This window comes from Tetrao urogallus, assembly GCF_951394365.1.
Source record: "Tetrao urogallus genome assembly, chromosome: 23".
Lineage (NCBI taxonomy): Eukaryota > Metazoa > Chordata > Aves > Galliformes > Phasianidae > Tetrao > Tetrao urogallus.
The window spans coordinates 2,399,981-2,420,736 of NC_136836.1; the positions used below are offsets into that span (position 1 = coordinate 2,399,981).

General features: G+C 48.3%; 1 protein-coding gene across 1 annotated transcript; it reads right to left on the bottom strand.

Annotated features, from left to right (window-relative positions):
• Positions 1-2,011: 2,011 nt before the first annotated feature.
• SELENON (selenoprotein N) lies at positions 2,012-15,031 on the bottom strand (the record flags this gene model as incomplete). Its single annotated transcript, XM_079546078.1, has 12 exons — positions 2,012-2,182; positions 2,757-2,858; positions 3,544-3,656; positions 4,515-4,620; positions 5,561-5,749; positions 6,705-6,786; positions 8,410-8,547; positions 9,596-9,720; positions 10,367-10,579; positions 11,230-11,357; positions 12,139-12,256; positions 14,924-15,031. The coding sequence occupies 12 exons, from the start codon at positions 15,029-15,031 to the stop codon at positions 2,012-2,014; spliced, it is 1,593 nt and encodes a 530-aa protein (XP_079402204.1).
• Between the last annotated feature and the right edge of the window lie 5,725 nt (positions 15,032-20,756).

Sequence of the window (20,756 nt, forward strand, 5' to 3'; positions counted from 1 at the left end):
AAATGGAATGAATACACGTGTGCTGCTTTGAAGTCTGCAGCTCCAGACTAAGAGGCTAACAAAAAGTGAGAAACGAACAGAAACCCTCAGGTGAAGCTCCTGCTGTAAAAGCTGTAAGAGCAGGTAACACTAAAGCAGTGCTTCCCAAGGTGCTGGATGGAGGTAGGCACTGTGCTCTGTTGCTCTTGCCTTGATTCAAAGTCCCCAGAAGGCTGAGCTGCCATGGTGACTTGACTCCTGGTCTCTTTAACGCTGTCTGGAGGCTTTGACGCTTTCCACAGCCACCACTGAAAGCACTGCCTGTATGTAATCCAAACCTGTAATTACTGCAGGCCACTTGGAGGGCTAGAAAAGTGTGGAACTAATGCATAGTTAAAAAGCCAATACTAGGAAACATCCCACAGGTAATTAATCTCACTTAGAGCAATTAGCTACGCTACACTGAGTTGTTCAGAGGTCCATCTAAACTCAGCCTGATGACCTTCAGAGATCCCTTCCAACCTTTTCCCGTCTGTGGTTCTGTGAATCATGACCCCAGCATCCCTTCCAGGTCCTGATGCCCAGAATGAAAGTACCCCCCTTTCCCCTAACTCTGGATTTGGACGAACAAAACTGTGCTTCAGAGAGCAGAAAAAGTATCAATTGAAAGGGCTGCTTGCAGGCATCTTTTGAAGATGGTTTGTCTCACCTATTTACAGGAATGTGCTTAAAACACCGTTTCTTTTACTTTTCCTTCCCTAAATTTCACTCACTGTGCAGTCAGCCATTGGTACAGAGGAGGAACAACTGCTCAGGATGTTTATAGACAAGAGCAATTGGCACTCTGTCCGAACAGTTCCCTCCCTGGAAAATGCTCCTGGCAGTTTCTTTAAAACTGGTCCATTCTAAACCATCCAGAACTCTCAGGATAAGGCTGAACCTCCCCTTCCTAAAGGTAACTTTATCACGGTTCATTATTCAGTATGACTTGAGAAATCAGAGCAAACATGCACTGAGTATTTTGTCACTGCTGCCGACACACTGGGAGAACAAAGCTCTCAAAACAGGTGGGGTGGGAGTAGCTTTGGTCTGAATAGGATGGGGGCACAGTTCAGTACAGCGTCCCATCGCCTGTAGGCACACCCTAGGACAGGTGGAGCTCACTGCCAGAGGCTCTGGCCCTTAGTCCCCAAGTTAACCCATACCTGACATCTCCGAGCTGCACCACACCTCCAATGCCCCCTTCTCCACTCCTAGTTGCACCACATCAACCTCACCATCTCCATCAGCTGCAAAGACTGTGAGTGATACAGCTCTTGCACCACGTCGCTCAGGATAACCATCCCAGGAAGCTGGGAGGAGGCTACTTCAGAGATCAAGCTAGATCTTCCTACTTCCACGCCTACACATTATCAGCTACAGTCCTTTACACACAGGTTGCCACTGCTGTCAAGAATGCTGTCACAAAGAACTGGGATCCACGCTACAGAGCAGCTTACAGCTCAGTGCTGCTGGCAGGAAGCTCGGCACACACCAGCTGCCCAGGGAAGAGCTTGCTGTTTGCACTGGATTTTGTGCACTTGCCCACACAGCACGGATGTGCATCATGATTGTTCAGTCATCACAGCAGTGCTGTTCTCCGTAACTCAACACACAGTCCTTGAGATCAGATGTTTCCTGGTGATGCTTGGTATGGCTGTAAAAAGAGTTTCATCCCAGAGTCTGAGCAGGAGGAGGAAGAGTATGGGGGTGGGTGGCAAGATGTATGCACAAAGAATGTTTATAGATCCAAGTGTTTTCACTCCTGTAAAAACTTGCCTGAACTCAGAAGGGCAGATGACATAAACTGGTATCACTTGAAAGTTTAGCCTTGAACCAACATCTCCAGATCATCCATGGAAAAGCCCCCGTTCTGGAATTGTCTGCATCTTAACATCAGTGCATGGCACAAAGATGAGGAAGAACTGCTGCAATCGAAATGGATGTCTGAAGTGTTTGGCCAACTCCATGAGGCATTCGGGTGCCTTTGGTTTTAGTTTTGCAAATAAGCTTTTGCTCTTTGCAGTCCTTCCTTAAGAAACTGGAGGTAAGTTGCAGTAGAAGGGTCATCAAAATTGGATGAGAAACTAAAGATACTACTTTCAACATCTTCAGGCTTCATAGAAGTAATATCCAGGAAGTAGTTGGCATTGATATGGTGAATCTAGGAGAGAAAACAGATGAGAAGACTTTAAAGGCCAGCACAATCTCCCATCCACTGCCTTGGCCTCTAGCCATGACACAAGACTGCAACAACTCTGAAAGAATCTCAAACACTTTGCAAATGCTAATTCAGCATCGAGGATTTGGGTTTCTATTTCACAGTCAGACAAAGATGAGCAAAAGACAACGGTCCATTCTTTCCCTTGAGAGTGCTGACCCCTCATTTAGGTTAAGAAAAATATGAAGGTGATTTGGGAGAAATCACACAGGTGTGAAACTTAGCAATGAGTGCAAGTCAGCACATGGCAGCCCAGCCATGCTGACTTGCTGGGGTGCATGCTATCAGACCAGCCTACATGCAAAACCAGCACATGTGTTTACAATGCCTTCCATTCCCCAAAGGAAATAGGAGAGGGGCCCACAGAGTCACTGCATCATCCACGAGAACAACACACAGTCCTACAAAGCATTGAGGAGCCACAGAATGGCTGAAGGAGCATGGCATTCAGGCTCTGCAGATGAGAGTACATTCAGGTGGGGAGAACCAAGGAAAACTGAAGAGATAACGATCGTACCACCGTGCCATTGGGAAGGCAGATGATCATCTCCACAGGGAAGTTGTATTTTTCAAGGTGCAGGTCAGCCAGCTTGCTGTAGAACTCGTTCTCCCTGTTTGTCTGTAAAGGAACCCCAAAGAAACACACTGCATACACCGAAACTAGCAGAAGAAAGCAGGAGGAGCAATCCTAACATGAGAGCCACTCTGTAACACGGTAGCTGCCTCCATTTTCATGATCTGCTTTATTATTCCCTTGCAAGTGTCCCCCTGCCCTCACACTTCTGCTAAGCTTTTCTCCTCCAAAAACAAAATCATCCCATTACTGGCAGTTCCCAGGCACATCAACAGTCCAACCCCAGCTTTTCCCAGCATCTCCAGCTCTGTAACTGACCCCTGCTTTCAGCAAAGGCCGAGGGATAGACTCATGAGTGGGGAAAGGTGCAGTCAGGAGATCCAGGAGTCAGAGAGTATTTGGTTAGTGCCTGAGTTACAGAGAAGTCAGCCTGCCAATAGCACAACAAGCCCTGGACAAGGCTTGAAGCATCTGGGAGCAGTGAAACATCTGGTTTGGTTTTTTGTACTGCCACCATGACAGAGTGAAAGGGATGACTGTGCTATTTTCTTAGCCAGCCTCTATCTGGTGTTTGTTCTGCCACTGGTTACTAGAACACACAAGGCTTGGAACCAAAATCCCTCATCTACACAGGTGTGATCTCCCCTCTTCTGCCAGCACCTCTGTGCCAAGCACCACCTGCGTTCACCAGCACCAAACACAAAGAAAGCAGAGGGGCTGTGACACTCACCTGCAGCTCTTCCAGCTCCTTTACAAGTGACCAGCTGCTAATGAAGCTCTCATTCAGCAGGGCGAGGATGGGCGAACTTTCCAGGACAGTCTCCCGGAGAGTTCGCCCCGAACCTGGCACACAAAGAGGGGCACAGAGTTGTTTGCAGCTTCCAGGCTGATTATTGCCACGATTCATGCCACTGCTGAGCTGTTGCAGCAGCTGCCTTAGGCTCCCCCTAACCTGGCACACGGTCTTATTTCCCCTCTGCTGACAGTTTTCCATAGCTTACTGCTTCCAGCATACACTGCTGGTAAAGAAGACTCACCAGAGCAGATCCCACCCACCTGCAAAACAGCATAAGGACTGGGGCAAGAATGTCACGGGGGCTGACAGGGCTGGTGCTTTTCAGAAAAGATCAGAGCCTGCACACTCACCCTGAGTGCCTCCTGCTTTTCACACTAAGCAGAGCAATCTGCCTAGAGAGCTTTTAAGGGCAGGCAGGACAAAGATTTCCACACCTCTCCCAGATGTTTCTCCCCTCTTCTGTAGCACAAGTTATTGGGCACAGTCCAGAGGAACAGTCTCACAGCAGCACAATTGCAGGCCCACGCCTGGCTCTGGCTTCTCCCATGCAGGTGTCAGGGACAAAGCAGAGAGCAGTGTCTCTTTAACTCTGCAGATGCTGCCTCTACCTCAGCAGACTGAGAAGGGAAGAGGGAAGATCAAATCCACAACTTCCCCTCAACAAAGGCACCTAAATGACTGAGTCACCTAAGGCTTTTCTCTAATACATCTAATTTTACCACTGGTATCAAAGCTCTGATCAATAATTCCCCACTTCCGGCCCTTTTCTATCCAGGCATATTCAGTACCAAAATAAGTAACATAACATTTACCACTGGCTCCCTACCAGCTTCCTGACACTCAGCCCTCCTCAGACCCAGAATGAGGTACATCATTCCTCCAGCTGCTGTGGGAGAGTCCCTCACCTCAGCAGGACTGGTCATCCAGGGCACCCCACAGCAGGATTGAGTGCACCAGCTTCTTTTCTGCTTTTGCTCTCTCAAAAGCTTCTGTGAAGGGAAGATAGGAGACCTGGAGACAGATAGGAGACTTGAGAAACAAAGAACAGCTTATCCCAAATACAAACGGGATCTGAAGGAACCAAATCTTCCACACCCCAGAGATGGCCTACAATGAGCTGCAGCAGTTCCTGTAAACCAAAGCAATTCTAACTGTGGTGCTCTCCCCAAGGGGGATTTTTATCCTTCCTCACCACAGAGTCAACACGAAGCAGGGAGGCACTTCCATGGCAAGAGCAACCTCTTTTCCTGCTGACTTTCAGCTGGTCATCTTGTTACTGCTGCTCAAGTAGAACGCAGCAAGGCATAGCAAGTCTGAAGCATTAACTGTGTTACCATGTTACCCATTCCATTCCTTTAGGAAACCTTCAGGAAGATAGAATTACCCTCAGGTCTGACAAACAGCTGAGGATACAGTGAGACTGTAACAAACCCCTCACAGCAAGTGGGCTTTTATTTGCACAGCCAACTTCACACATTGCAGACAGCCTCCAGATGTGCCTCTGCAGGCTGGGAAACCTGAACTTGAGATATTTATCACAAAGTCTCACTGAAACAGCTTAAAAAATGTCTGAGAAGGACCCTGCACAGAAAATGCTCCAATTACTCAAATGAAGGGAATTTTATCACCAACTGAGCAGGTGAAAGTGAGACTTGCAAGCTCAAGGAGACAGTCAGGGGAGCATTCCTTAGCCAAGGAAGGAGTGACAGGCAGCTGCCATCTGCTCCACAGGCTATTGTCATATTAAATAGTTTCTATATATAACCCAGTGCTATAAATCACTGTAGGATGCAGCAGCATAGGGAGCACACACTGAGTTGCTCATACCACTCTGAATGCTGAGCAGGTTGTGGCCTCTGGTTTCTGCTGGTCCTCAAAGTGACTGAACATCTCAGTAGAAGTGACCTGCCTCAGTGAAACATGCCAGTGAAAAGCACAGCCTGTTCCTCACCTTCTTAAATGGATACATGGCCACCTCCAGCTTCTGGGCTGCCTCTTCCCAGGAGATTTCCTGCTGCCAGGTTATCTCTTCAAACACAAACTGAATAGGCTCCCCTGAGGGATCCCTGCTGTCAATCACATTTCCATTCTCATCATAGATCACAGAGGGGATTGAGGGCCCCGTGGATTCCAGCTCCATCTGCAGGAGAAGAGGCTCAGAGTCAGACGCTGTAGATATTCAGCTATGGGTTTTTCTGTACACCAGGACAGGATAAAGATGCAAATTAAGACTTCACAGCTCCTAATGAAGACAGAGACCCATCTATCCTGGAGCTGCACCTGAACAACCGTAGATTTGTTTTACTGGGGAATAACAAGAAGGCAACTTCATTTCTGTCAGTTATTGTTTGCCTGTGCTATCTAGATTGGAAATGCATGAGACTTGTTCATCATGTGCTGCCATCTTCTGAGTGGAGATTATTGACTGTGGCATATCAGACCCTCAAAATGATTAGAATCTGCAGAGCTAATCTTGTTCACACGGTCAGCAAAGCCCTTATACAGTCTGTGCCTATAGGCACAAGGAAGTGCAACAAAGAAAGCTGTTCAGGAGCTGCCCTGTAGCTCCGACTCCTGGTACAATGGAAACTATTCTCTAAGTCTGTTTTCACTAATTTTGCTGATTAAAAATAAATATGGAATTGAGTTCAGGAGAAAATGGGACTGTTCAATTCAGGTATTCAAAATTCTGACTCATGTTTCCTGTCCCAAGAACTGGGATTACCACAGAACAGAGGAATAAGCTCACGCAGTGTCTGAATCCAGACACACTGTTGTACACACAGCCCTCTGGGCTCAGAGCCTGCGTCCAGCTCCCTCGCCCCTTCTGCCTGTCAGCCAGCTCTTTAAAAATAGAAAAGTTCATGTGAGTCCAGGAGGTTAAGATTCAACCCACAGGGACCAACAGGGGGTGTACAGTCACGTTGCTGCAAAGGACATACACAGATCAACAGAGAATATATTATTATATGGAAGCATTCAACAGAAAGCTCCAACTAGCAGGGATAACTGAGGTTATGCAGCTCAGGCACACGGCAGCACAAATCCTTGCCAAGATCCAGCATGCACACAGAGGACCGAGTGTGGTTACAGACCTGAGGCAGGTAACCTATATCCACTTCCATGTTGCTGCCTTCACTCGCTCCATACAGCCACTCCATATCAACATTCAGAGACCTGCAAGGTGAACCCAGAACGTTCAGCCACCCAAGGCTAAAGCTGTGCATGGTAAATCCTGATGCTCTTCTTCAACGGCCCGCACTGAGGCTCAGAACCTGGAGGTTCCTAGAGATCACAGTGTTTCCTGCACAGGACCAGTGATGGTGGATCCCTGCTGGCTCAGGGCCCAAACACCCACCCAACATTTCAGGCAAATGCATTCATACATTTGAGTAGCATCAGACTAAAGAAGATAGAGGTATATCTGCACATCCTTCCCTGCCAGCACTTAACTTGCACCTTCTGATCTCTCTGAACTTTTAAAAGTGGTTTTTTTTTTTTTTTTGGAAGCAAAAGGCTTTTTGTAAGGAGTTCTGGCAGAGCTGTAAGTGTCTACTTGCTCTGCTGAATGTGCTGACAGAGCCATAAGGACAGAGACACCAGGATTTTAAAAAGTAATTTTCTCTCCTGCCATCACAGGCAAAGAGAATTGAGGCTCCTTTCCCCTAGAACACTTCCAGCTGCTTGCCAGAGAGCAGGAATGAGCTGGTGTGAAACTACACCATAAAATGAAATGACAAGCAGAAATGTTTTGAAGCGTGTGCATCAGACCCTGAACTTCAGGGCTTTCAGCCAGGCACTGAGATCATCAGGGGCTGCTGCCTCTTCAGACCCCTTCCAGCTCTCCCCACGCTCCAAGTACAAAGGGACAGTTCCTGGTGAATGAATCAGACCCTAAAATAAGTCAGGGATTCTCAGTAACTGCAGAGATGCATTTGCTGGTATTACAGGCAACTGTAAAGCTCATTTCACTCAGATTTTCCAAGGAGTTGGCTGAAAAGCATCAGCTCATCCAGCTGACACCCAAGGAGCCTTTGCAGCTTACAACAAGCATTTGACTTCTCCAAGTGTCCTGGCCAAGCGGGGGCTGCAGGGACAGGGCAGAGGATCACAGCCAGCCTGAAGCAGTGCAGACAATGAAGAGGTTGCTGTCTGTCTCTAGGGCAATATCTCTAGGAAAACTTAAACTCACCATTCCCTTGTGTCTTCCCAAGTAGCTGCAGATACCTCCCTTCTGAGCTGGTGTGGCACAGTACAGCTCAGACTTGGATTCTCATTACAGTCAGGTTATACAAAGACATCAATCCCCAGCCCCATTTACGCCCTGTGTCTCCTGTGATCTCTGCCCAGCTTGTCCCTCCCTCCCTCCTCAGTCCTTGTCCTTCTCTGCCTCTCCCAGGCCTGATGCTCTCCCCTCACACCTGTTGATAAGCAGAAGTATTCCTGAAAAAACTGCATCAGATCCAGTTTAGGGAACTGATAGTTTGGTTCTACCTACAGAAAACACGACAACACTAGCAGAGAAGGATGTGCAAACAAAACAGAAGCAAACAGCAAAACTATCAGGCATAGAGCTCAGACTGCAGATTTGCCTTTCCTGCACAGGCCAGGACAACCATGCACTGCAGTGCTTTGCTCAGGGCTGTCACTACACCCATATCTTCAAATAAAAAGAGTCCACCAGCCTCCTTCCATGCACAGTCTCCACCTCTGCTTTGTACAGGACAGGATCCCAGAGTCCCTGGGCTTCATTTACCACAACCCTCAGGTCTGCTCAGCACACAAAATAAACTGCTGTACCTCTTGTTAGGGACGAAGAGCTTAAACTCTCGCACATGGGAAGAATCCTTGGAGAGGACAATGTAACCTGTGAACTGGCCTGGGGAAAACCAGAAGGGGAAGTCTGGTGGCTCGTTCAGCTGGAACTCAGCATGGATCCTGAAACGAGATGGGAGCCATCAGCTCCAGAGCTGGGAGGAAGGGATCGTGCACTGTAAACAACAGCAGAGAGAAGTGATCTGCAGGCACCAGAAAGTACAGCTGCAGGAGAGAGGCTCGGTTCAAAAAGCTTTTCATGTCACACAACAAAGAAGGTAAAACTGGAGCAGATTCCCAGGGTCAGCAGTGTCGTGGGTACTGATAACTTTTGGAAGTGGGCAATAAGTGTACACCCAGCAAGGATGAATTACATTATGAGCCCCTGAAACACAGAAACAAACTCAGATGCCCTCAGTCTGCCTTCCAGTCTAATTGGGCAAGTAGCAGTTGTATTTAACAAAGACAGTAAAACAATTCTATAGAATCCTCCCTTCCCCTGGAGAAACGCTCCATCCCCCCTCTTCCTCCTCAGAATTTCAGTCAAACACTGCTAAGTGTGACAGCATACTGGCTGCTGTCCTGCACCTGGGCAACACCACGCATGCTGTGACCCTGGGAGAACACAGGTGTCACCTTCAGGCCTCAGGAAAGCATCACACAGCTGCTCCCACCCAACTCCAGCCAGGGCACATCTCTAGTCTGGACACAGCACTGCACACAGAGCACACACAGAGCACACACAGGGCACACACAGGGCACACACAGGGCACACACAGGGCACACACAGGGCACACAGAGCACGCAGAGCACACGCAGAGCACACGCAGAGCACACGCAGAGCACACACAGAGCACACAGAGCACACAGAGCACACGCAGAGCACACGCAGAGCACACGCAGAGCACACGCAGAGCACACAGAGCACACAGAGCACACGCAGAGCACACAGAGCACACGCAGAGCACACAGAGCACACGCAGAGCACACGCAGAGCACACGCAGAGCACACAGAGCACACAGAGCACACAGAGCACACACAGAGCACACAGAGCACACGCAGAGCACACGCAGAGCACACGCACGCTCTCTGGCACATCGCAGCCTTCTCCACTCCCCTGAGATACGCTACAAAACACAAGTTCTGTAAAGGCTGGCCCCGTGCCCTTACCTGAATGCTATGGTGTAGTAGTAGGTGCTGATGGCTTGGATACAGGCCACGGATCCTTGGGGAGCAAAGCGGGTTTTGACGAAGGGGCGCGGGTGGAACATGCTCAGAAGCCTGTGGATTATGATCTATGGCAAGAATTGTAACAGATAAGAATGACAGCACCTTGCCTATCGCAGATAACAGGTCAGATGCAGCCCCAAAACAACCCCCCATCAGATCAGCAAGACAGGAGACTTGCTGTGACTTGGAAATTAGCTTGGGGTCCTACCTAGCCACAAAATAGAGGCTTTCTTTAAAAATAAATCCATCGTCCATGTTTTTTAAAGCTATTCCTGTTGTTCACGAGATTCCATTATCCCAACTGGGTGAATAAGCATGCTAAACTGATCCACGTATCTAATCAATACTCCTTAAGAGTGAGTAAGCAATCAATAAACACAGACTGTGAAGATGTATCAGCTGTGTGATCGGGGACACCTATTGGGGCACCCACACTGGCTTTACAGCTAGACTAAGAAGTCATAAAGCAAAATGGAGTTCCTCCAGTCAGCCTTACAAATGACAGATACCCTGAGATGTTGCCTGCTTTCAGTTTTTACCTCTGATTTAGAAGACAGTGCTCCTGGCTGTACCCTGCAGCCCTTTTGCTGCCTTGGAAAGTCCAGGGAGACAAGCAATAGCCTTGTCCATTCAATTTATCTGGGCTATAAAGCAGTACACATTCATACAAGCCACCTCTCAGATGTACGGGAATCAAATTTCGTATCTCACCTCTTTGCCTTTGGGAGGTGGAGGGTAAAACCTGTTGTTGGAAAGATATCCAGTGAAGATGTTCAATTCGCTAGGAATTATCCACCACGGATCACCAAGATCCAGTTTATTCTTCGGAGGAAGAAAGGCTTTAAACTGTCTGGCAAGCATCACACTCCTAAGGGACGCAGGAGCAGTCCAATTCCTCAGCCCAGAAAGAGCGACGTGAGAGATCTGTTAAAAGACAGCATCAGAGCCCAGCCTACAGCCCTCACACACAGCAATGCTGATGGATGTAACTGTGCTTAAGAGGAGAAAGAAAAAATAATAATAATCATATTTTCAATTCCTTGCACCACCCTGAACACCATCAAATAGTTCTGTCAGCTTTCAACTACGTGAGCAAAATGGGAGGCAGTGAACAGGGCACAACATCACTGCTTGTGGTGGAGCCACCTCTGGTGTCTGCTTCAAGCTTCCCAGGAAGAGCAGAGCATTCATTCCTTGGGACACAGTGGGGCTGAATGCACTGAAAACAGTACAGCACTGCAGAAAGCTGCAAGCTTCCTGGTCAAAGCACACAGCTGGACAAAAACAACGTGATGGGTGAACAAGTGGCTGACAAAGGGCTCCAGGAAATGGGGTCACACTGGGCTGGTGGTCAATCACTGGTGGAGTTCCATAGGGCTCCATTTTAGGGCCAGTTCCCATTGTTTCAATCACTGACTTGGGTGCAGGACTTGAAGCTAACTGAGTGAGTCTGCGGGTGGCACTGAACTGAGAGAAGATGCTGACTGTCCGTGCTCATTCCTGGAGATGCTACCAGCCCACAGTACATGGTTACACTGGTATTTCTGGCCCTACACATCCTGCAGGATACATACTCCCAAGAAACCATCTTTGCTCTTCGTCATCGTTTCCATGACCAAAGGCTGGAATTTAGCCACAATGGACAACGTCTCCCCATTTGGATCAGGCACATCCTCTTCAAAGTCTGAGACCGGAGTAATTCCTAGACAAGGAGACAGGAATTCAAGCAGCTGTTTCCCCTCCCTCCCCTCTTAAACCATGGTGAAGTGATTATACATTTTTCCTGGCTAATCTAGGAGCACTGGGAGCTCCCCAGCAGTCACTACACTGCGTGCAATGGGGAACCCACCAGAACTTGCAGCCACACCTGGCTTTTGCTACATGACTTAAAGGGGAGCCCTTCTTCCAGCGGGTGACACTTTAAACTCCACAGCTGTTAAACACTCTCATCTAATCTAGGAGGGAAAAGACACGTGCTTCAGTCAATTCATTAAACATAAGCAAGCAACTCTCTGCATTTCAATTGTACTGTTAAGTTCTGCTGGATGTTATCATCACCCCCTGCTTGGCACCACCAAGAGACATTTGCTATGTGCTGATACAGCTCCAAACACGACCTCTCACAGCTGCTATGAGAGAGAATGCTGCAGCAAGAGAAGCATATGATTGAAATAGGATTCACTAACAGTATTGGCCTAGCCTGGGCTGAGCTGTATTTGTTGCATTTATCCATCCCAAATCTCCTATAAGCTCCAGACAAAGTAACTTACATGCTCTGCTAGGCCAGAAACTGGACCCTTAGTCTTATAAAAACTGAACTTTGTGAAAGTAGCATCTAATGCTCAAGCCTCTTCATGAGCAGTCTCTCTTCATGTAAGCAAGATCCAAAACAGCACCCAGAAAAAAAAAAATAAAGGCGTCCCTAAAAATTGCTTCTGCTCAGTCTGTGCAGAGCGAGCTCTGCATGGCGGGCAGGAACGCACCTGTCAGCTTCTCAGCTATCGGCTTGAACTCTTCTGGGCTGAGGTACAGATCGTTGTTGGTGTCCAGAGAAGAAAAGAGAAACAGCCCCTCACTGCCCAAAGACTTCAGCGCCACCTCCTGCATTGGGAAGAAAGGGGAAGTGAGGATCACCCCTACCTCTCCCAGAGGCTCCTTCGGAGTGCTCTCAGCTTCAGAGATAATTTGCATTCCTTCCAGGCCACAAGCAGTGATGAAATGAACAGATTAACATCCCTTGGCAGGATTTTGCCTCCTGTGTCATGACTGGGCTAAGATTTTGGCTCCTTGCTCCACAGGTATCACTACCCACCCATACATCAGGAACCACAACTCGACCACCTCCTCCAGACACTCTCTAAGATCCCCGTGCCTCAGTCTCTCTGTAACACCTGGTGGGACAGCCTGCAAAGCCCACATGAAGGTGCCCCAATGGCAAACAGCAATGACATGCATTGAAATGCGAAGTCTCACTTGAAATGGCCACAGAAAGGCTAGATTCTGATGGACTTTTCCACTCTGCAGCATTTGTTATTGATGGAAAAACAACAACTTGCAGGCAGGGCGAGAGAGCTCCACATTGCTGAGAAGGAAAGGACAGCAAGACAGACAAGTGGCATCAATCACAGCCAGCAGATCCCACCTGGCCTCTCATTTTGGGGCAGCTTCCCCTGCCACACCAATAAACACCTAAAGGACAAATACTGTCATCTGCTGTTCAATTGTTTATTGTTTGCTGCACCGTTACCATCCCCACAGCTCCTGAACTAGTTTATTTTCCTGTCTGTTACCTGCCAGTCAGAAGCAGCAGTAATGCAGCCCAGAAGGCTGTGCTCCCATCAGCTGCAGCAACAGAAGCACTTAAGAGCCTGCCAGGGTGGTTTCAGGACTGAGCAGATAAAAAAGTAAAGATACTGGAATACAAACCAGAGATCTGGACTCAGACATGACTGCATAAAGGCAGAAATACAGAACATGGAACGTGGAGAAGAGAGCATAGGAACTACGCAGCTGCAAATAGGAGTAAAGAAACATGGGGGTTATTTATCTACTGAGAGGAGCAACCCATTCAGGAATCCCCATGTTTCTAAAGCCAAAACCACACCTTTATTCCCCAGATGAATGGGGACAAACAAACACGGGGCTCTACATAACGTTTTCCTGAGCAGCTGCCCTGTTAGCTGAGAGCCAGGTGACAGGGTTTTGTCATGAAGTGCTGGACCAGGCTCCAGGGCTTGCTTGGGCATGGCACATCCTGCACCATCCTTACAGCGCAAAGTGCACAGGCTGTGCACAGTGGCAACCTCCTCTGCACGGGAGGCCATCTAGGCTGTGTGCTAAGCTCTAACGAGACGGGAGCATCCTAGGCCCATCGATGATTCCCTGCTGATGAATCTTTCAGAGCCTCCCTCTTCTTTTGCACTTCACAGAGACGGACCTCAAGGGATGGAAGGCAAATGAGCAACAAAGATTTGAGCTGGTGAGACCACCTGCTGCTGTAGCTTAGGAAAACGACATGATAATTTGCTTAACAGGGCTGGAGGCAGAAAGAGGATCAGTTATGGAGGATCAGTTATGCCCCACACATGCAGAACATTTCTGAGCAGCAAAGGCAGCAGAATATGACAAAGGGAATGTGGGTGCCAGGTGTTAAGACGTTACCGTCTGTCAGTCCATAAGAATGGAGAGCATACTCCAATAACCAGAACCACGTGCTTTAAGCAAGCTGAAGAAAAGTTAAAAACTTTGTTCTGTTCACTTTTTCTCTGATCTCCAGCACTGCCCAGTCACAACCTGCCACAACACTGATTCTGTGGCCACCAACCCCTGGCTGCCTTCACAGCCCACTGGGAGCCAACAGCACCTCAGCATGGCAACCATTGCCATCATCACCCTGGTGACCATCTCTACCACAGTGGCCTTCTCAGCCCCATGATGGAGCCCTCAGCACTGTGATCACAGAACAACAGAATGGCAGGGATTGGAAGGGACCTCAAAAGATCATCTAGTGCAATCTCCCTGTGAAAGCAGGAGCACCTGGATCAGGTCACACAGGAATGCACCCAGATGGGTTTTAAATGTTTCCAGAGAAGGAGACCCCACAGTATCTCTGGGCATCCTGATATTAACCTTACTATGATGAAGTTTTTTTTCTCGTCTTTATGTGGAACCTCCTATGTTCCAGCTTGCATCCCTTGTCCCATCACTGGATGTCACTGAGAAGAGCCTGGCTCCATCCTCCTGACGCCCTTTACATATTTATCAACGTCAGTGAGGTCACCCTTCAGCTTCCACAAGCTAAAGAGACCCATCTCCCTCCGCCTTTCCTCCTAAGGGAGATGCTCCACTCCCTTCATCACTATCATGGCTCTGCGCTGGACTCTCTCAAGCAGTTCCCTGTCCTTGAACTGAAGGGCAGTGATGGACCCCTCAACCTCGTGATGGCCACCTCAGCTGTGCGAATGTCACGTCGGCACCATGAGGGACCCCTCATCCCAATGATGGCCACCTCACTGTGTGAATGCCACCTCAGCCCCACGACAGACCCCTCAGTCCCATTATGGCCACTTCATACGTCCCACTCTCCCCCATCGCGGACCCCCCAGCCCCGCAGCTCGCTCACTCCAGTCCAAGCGCCCCTCAGCCCGCTTCGCTCAGCTCCCACCACAGCTGCGGGGCGGCCAACCGAAGCCTCGCTTTCCCCTCAGCCCCATCGCGGATGCGCTCCGCCCTCCATTTCCGGAGCGGCCCGACCCGCCGTCCCGTTACCTGCTGCCGGGCGGCCTCGGCGTCTCGGTAATACTTCACGGCGGCCAGCGCTGCCAAGGCGGCCAGGGCCAGCGCCAGCCGCGACGGAGCCGCGCCGGGAACCGCCATGGGCCGAGCGCTCAGCGGCGCCGCTCCGCCATGGCCGCGGCGGGAGGAGCCGGGCTGAGGGAAGGGCTCCGCCCGCAGCGCGAGGCCCCGAGGGGGTGAGAGGGAGAAACGGAACTTTGTGCTTGGCAGCTGCTGTGCTTTGTCGGGTTGCTCAGGTTGGAAAAGACCTTCCGGATGATCGGATCCAACCGCAGCCTAACCGTACGTAACACGAACGGCGCTCCGCTAAGCCGTGTCCCAGAGCACCGCATCCAGACGGATTTTGAACGCGTCCGGGATGGTGACTCCACCGCCTCCCTGGGGCGCCCGTTCCGGTGCCCATCAACCCTTTCTGTAAAGATTTTCCTGATATCCAACCTAAACCTCCCCTGGCGACACTCGAGGCCGTGTCCTGTCAGCATAAGAGCCCAGCCTGGCTCCCGCTGCAATCCCCTTACAGATAGCTGAGGATACAAGCTCTGCCCTCAGCCTCCTCTTTTCCAACCTGACCCATCCCAATTTCCACAGCTGCTCATCATAAAACCTGCGCTCCTGTCCCTTTTAACAGTCAGTACAAGTTTCACTTGCGTTGCTTTCACAGGGATTGGAGGCCCATGGCTGTAATGGCTCGGTCACTTTGCAGCCACAGGACAATTCTCACCTGCAATCTGAATGGAGCTGCTGCCATCCCTGCTCCTTGCACCTTGGTCGTCTTTGGGTCCTTCCCACCACCCTCACCCTTGTTACAGACATCAGTGACACCACAAACTTTGACACACTGAGTTCTTTGTGCTCCTCTGGGTGGTTGTCACATTGCTCCTTAGCACTCGATTGGCCAAGAGGTATATATTTAGTCATTTTAATCTTTTCCCTATCAGTCATCTCCTGCTCTTCCCTACATGCAGTCCTGCACTGCACTGAAATCTTCATTGCTCAGGAAAATTTAGTGCTGTGTTTTGGTGCTGCAGGGTTAGCACTGCAGGTTGGTTGAGCTCCCTAAGGGCAGCAGGAAGCAGTAGTATTTAATCTTGTGAAGCTTTTGCTGTTTCGTAAGCCTTCCTAATCATTTCTGTCTAAGGAGTGTTTTGGTTAGAGAGCGAGACTGAAAGCCATGAAGAAGGCAGTGTGAGCTGCTCAAGGAGGAGGCCGGTAACCCTGAACAAAAGCCATGAGCGTGGAGTTGTGAGAAATCCCCAGGACCAGCAAAAAAAGCAGTGCGTTTTCATAGGAACAGAGTAGTGCTGCACACAGGTTTGGACTGGGAGATAAGTGGCTGGGGAGCTGGTTGACAGCAGTCTCAGTCTGAATCTATTCTGGGGTGCATTAAACACAGCACAACCAGCCACTCAGGAGGAGATTCTCACACATTTACCATTGGTCTGGCCTCACTTAGAATACGGTGTGCTGTTCTCGATTTAAAGAGGGTTTTAAGATGCTTGCATGTGTCCAGAGGAACACAGCAAAGCTGGTAAAAGGGTAGGAATGAATGTCCTATGAGAAGCATCTGAGGACAATGTGAGTGAAGCTTGCAGGAGAGGTTGAGGAATCACCTCACTGCTCTCCACAACTTTGTGAGGAAGGGAAGCATTCATCTTTCCTCCCTGTTATTAGCAGCAGGATGCATAGCATGGCACAAAGCTGTGTTAGGAGAGGTTCAGATTGGACATCAGGAATAACTTATTTACTATGAGGGTAGTTAGATACCAGAACTGACTTCATAGAGAGATGGCTGTCCACGATTTAAGAGGCATTTGGAGAACGCCCTTCAACGTAATTTAACTTTGGTTCAGTTCCAGGGTAGCCTGCCAGCTGGAAGGGACCTACCAACAAAGATTGTTGAGTCCAACTGAAACTATTCTATTCTAAACACAGTGCACTAGAATGGGGCACCCAGTAACACATAAACAGAGATTATCTACCACTCAAATCAGTGCTGTTACATCTGCATGGCAGAGGGAGGGAGCAGAGGGCTCCTTCTGTCACCCTATAGAAAAAAAGTGTTCACAAAGCTCTATCACTGTTTTTTGCCCCATCAGTCTAAGAGCACTGCTTGGGCCATGGGGAAGAAATGGGAAGAATGGAATTAACAAAGCACTGAATAATGGATTGGAATAGAGACGATGCTGATTGAGTTGGTCTCCAGTTAAGAAGCTGTGCTTTAAACTTTCCTTGATTCACCAGGTTGGACAGAGAGGTGTAGAGAGCTTTAGTTTACCTCAAATAACCTAGCAAGTGCTTTTAGAGCATAAAGTATAACAGGATGAGACAGCTCTGAAACAGGATAAATATACCTGAGTGTCTGGGAAATGAGCAAGAGGTGACAAGAAATGACAGACCCTGCAGATGGAAAAGGAGACCTGATGGAGTGGCTGGCAGAGCCAAAATGGTATCGTGTAGATAAGAAGCAGAGAGGCTCATTTTATAGCTGAACCATTTCCAGCATCATCAGCAAGCATATAAAAAATGACAGAGTTGAATTATTTGGTAGGAAGAAGAACGAAAGACAAAAGGTGAAGTAATTCAGGGCATCTGCTGGGAACCAATTCTCCTCAAAGGAGAACAAAACCAACTTCTGGCTGTGTGCTGCTGGTTCTTGAGATCACACATTACAGTGCTGAGGAGGAATTTCAAATATTCAGACATCTGCGCAGCGGCCCACCCAGGCACCCTTGTTTCAAAGGAAATCCTCCTGATAGAGAAATAATGAGGAAGATTTGCATCATGAAAATTCACCCAGCAGGAAAATACTGTCCTGCATTCCTCTGCTCCCAGCACGGAGAGTCCAGACAAAAGTAAGAAAAAAGGAAGAGCTTGGTAGAGAAATGGAAAGCTTGTATTGAGCTTTTTTGGAGTAGAACAGGTTTTCCTTATTCCAGAACACACAGAGCACCTCCATGTTCCAGAGTGGCATGATCTGAGAGGAGAGAAACCCTGTCCTCGTTTAAATTTATGGCCTCATTCCCATAGCCTGAAACTTGGCCTGTTCTAAAGTCAAAGCGATCCTTACGTAATGGAAAGCAGCACTGAAGTCGGAGCTCTGCCCACAAATGGACAAAGTACCTGGAAACAGAACGGCCCCTGAGGCAGTGAGTGCTGGTCAGCCTGCAGCCCAAAAAATCCTTTGGAAAGCAGGAAGGAACGGGGAGCATTGAAGTCTGGCTTCACATGGGGCCTCTCAAAGGGAATAAGAATTACTGAGATGCGTTTATTGCAGCTTGCGTCTCACGGTAGATGCAGTGTGGCACAGAACTACACAGGCAGACGTGGGAAACACATTTCACCCTAGAAAAGGAATGGGCAGTGAAGCTGCAGTGTGAAGTTTGGTTCAGACATTTCACAAGTAGAAGAGTATGAGCCAACACCTCCCAAATTCCCATGTGCTTGCATTCCTCGCTTTCATTTTCAATCCATTCCAGCAAGTCACTCACATGGGCTCTCTAGTCAACAGCACTGACAACAGCAAAATGCATTGACAATCCTTATTGAAAGCATTCCTGATTCCATTCTAATCACCTGTCTCCATACAGAATGAAGCCACAGACCCAATGCAGGGAGAAGTAACAGCTAGAACTTTGTAACTGCCAGCTCTGGTAGCTGGAGCTCAATGCATCACACATGAAACAATCAGATATGCATTTATTTTCTGGTTTGCTTTGTCTTATTCCTCTGTGCAGTCAATTGGCAACAGCCAGCTATTCTACCAGTTACTAGTTTTCATCTCCAGCACGTGATGGAGCTTTTGTCAGAACTCCATTTAAAGGACATTCCCTACAGACATAAACCAGGATCACGTTCTGATGCTGAAAGTCAACACAATCATCTCAGTTCCTGAATCTGAATGCAAGAGAGGAAATAGGAAAGAACCTGGGCTGATACATTTCCTGCTAAGGTGACTCTAAAGTACAAAACACCATGTATCAACAGCATAACTGAATCACAGAATCACAGTGGTTGGAAAACACCCTTAGGATCATGCAGTCCAACCATTAACCAATCCCCACCACACTCATTAAAGCACAGCCAAATCATGCACCCAACGTGGGGCATGAAAGCAGAAGGCAGGAAAGCAGCCCAAAGACACCTATTTTCCCACATGGTTTCTGTTAGACATTTAGAGTGAGATCTCTGGTTCGTGCATAACACCCCATTAATCTACTTGAAGTATGAATATTGAAGGGTTTCCCATGTGGACAAACACAAAAAAATCCTCCCACTCCTACCTAGAGGGAAGCACACAGAGTGGGTGCAGGATAAGAGCTGAAAGCCCAGAACTGAGAGTCCTGCAAGCATCCAAGGCTCAGGGCACGCCAAGGAGTGAGCAGAGAGCAGAAGCATTTCAGAACAGCACTGAGGCAAACATTTCCATTACCTGCATCGCTGTAGGGCAGAAGAATCCCAGTTGTGGCTCAGGGCCATGCCTTAGAACAAAGCTGATCCTTGGAACCAGGCTTTATTCCTGCTAAACGCAGGCATGCTCAATGCAATGCCTGTGATTAATCCACTGACTTGAGTGACTGTGAGTGTCTGTAAGCACGGCCAGAGGTGCCTGCAGAACTGCAGTCTGCAGGAGTGGAAATTCTAAGGATGAATTCTAAGGATGTTTGCAACAAACAGCTTTTATTTTTTTTTGTGTGACTGGTGCCAACCTCCATACGAGTGTCGTGGTAAGCAAACTTAGCCATCAGTAAGCTTTACATCAACAGGCCTGAGCTGAGGAAACTCATTGCCAATACAGCCACTGAACTGCAACAAAGCAGCAGCTTTCCTCCCTAAGTGTGTGCAACTTTACTAATACCAACCCTGCTCACTTATGTGGAAGAGAAGAGCAGTTTTAACTCTGCACCAAGGATCTGTTCCTAAAGGAAGCCAGAAATACCCTATGAGTTATGTTTTACCTAACACTGCTGTGAGAGGCTCCAAGAGCACATGTTTCAATGTATGGAATTCCCTCAATCCATTATAAATATTATCTGGGCTCAGCTGACTTCCCAAAAATCAAATCCCACAGATAAGACAATTAATTCCCAAGATGTTTATTTACCAATAACCATTCCTCTGGGCCAAGCTTGCCAGTCCACAGTGTTACCCAAGGAACAGAGATAATATCTGATATCCTTATTTCTCCTGGGCAATTCACAACCATGGATTTCAAAACACGTCTTTTGTTCCCACAACTTGCTCCAAGCAACTTCAAATGGGGGAAAATGCTCCAACTTCCGAGGGCTGTGCAGCTTTGCAGGGGCCAGAAGAAAGACAGGCAGGAGCAAGCATCCCACATCCAGCCCCAAACTGCTAAGCAAGGGCTCCCAGGGACTCTGCACAGCCATCTTCTGCTCAGTCTCACACTGAAGACACACGTGGTGAACAGCAGGGACACGCTGAACAATCTGGCTTCAATTTTTTACTCACTTTTTCTCCTATTACTTCATTCCAGAAGCCAACTTACCTGGGGATTATTTATTTTTTTGCTAGAAAATAAGGTATCAAGTAGAACTCCTGCTAACCGATAGCAGACTGCAAACAAGCAATTGAAGAGTGGTGCAGATGGGAACTGCTGTCCATATTCTGGCTAGGTAACACTGGAAATCAACATATCTGGAGAAACATTCCTGAAACCAACCAGCATTGTCAGCCATCTCAACAAGCAATGTAACAAGTCTTTGGCATATGGCTTTAAAGTAGGATCAACCCAGAAATGCTTTTTATTTTACAAGACTTATATTCCATTTCACAGATTCGACTATTA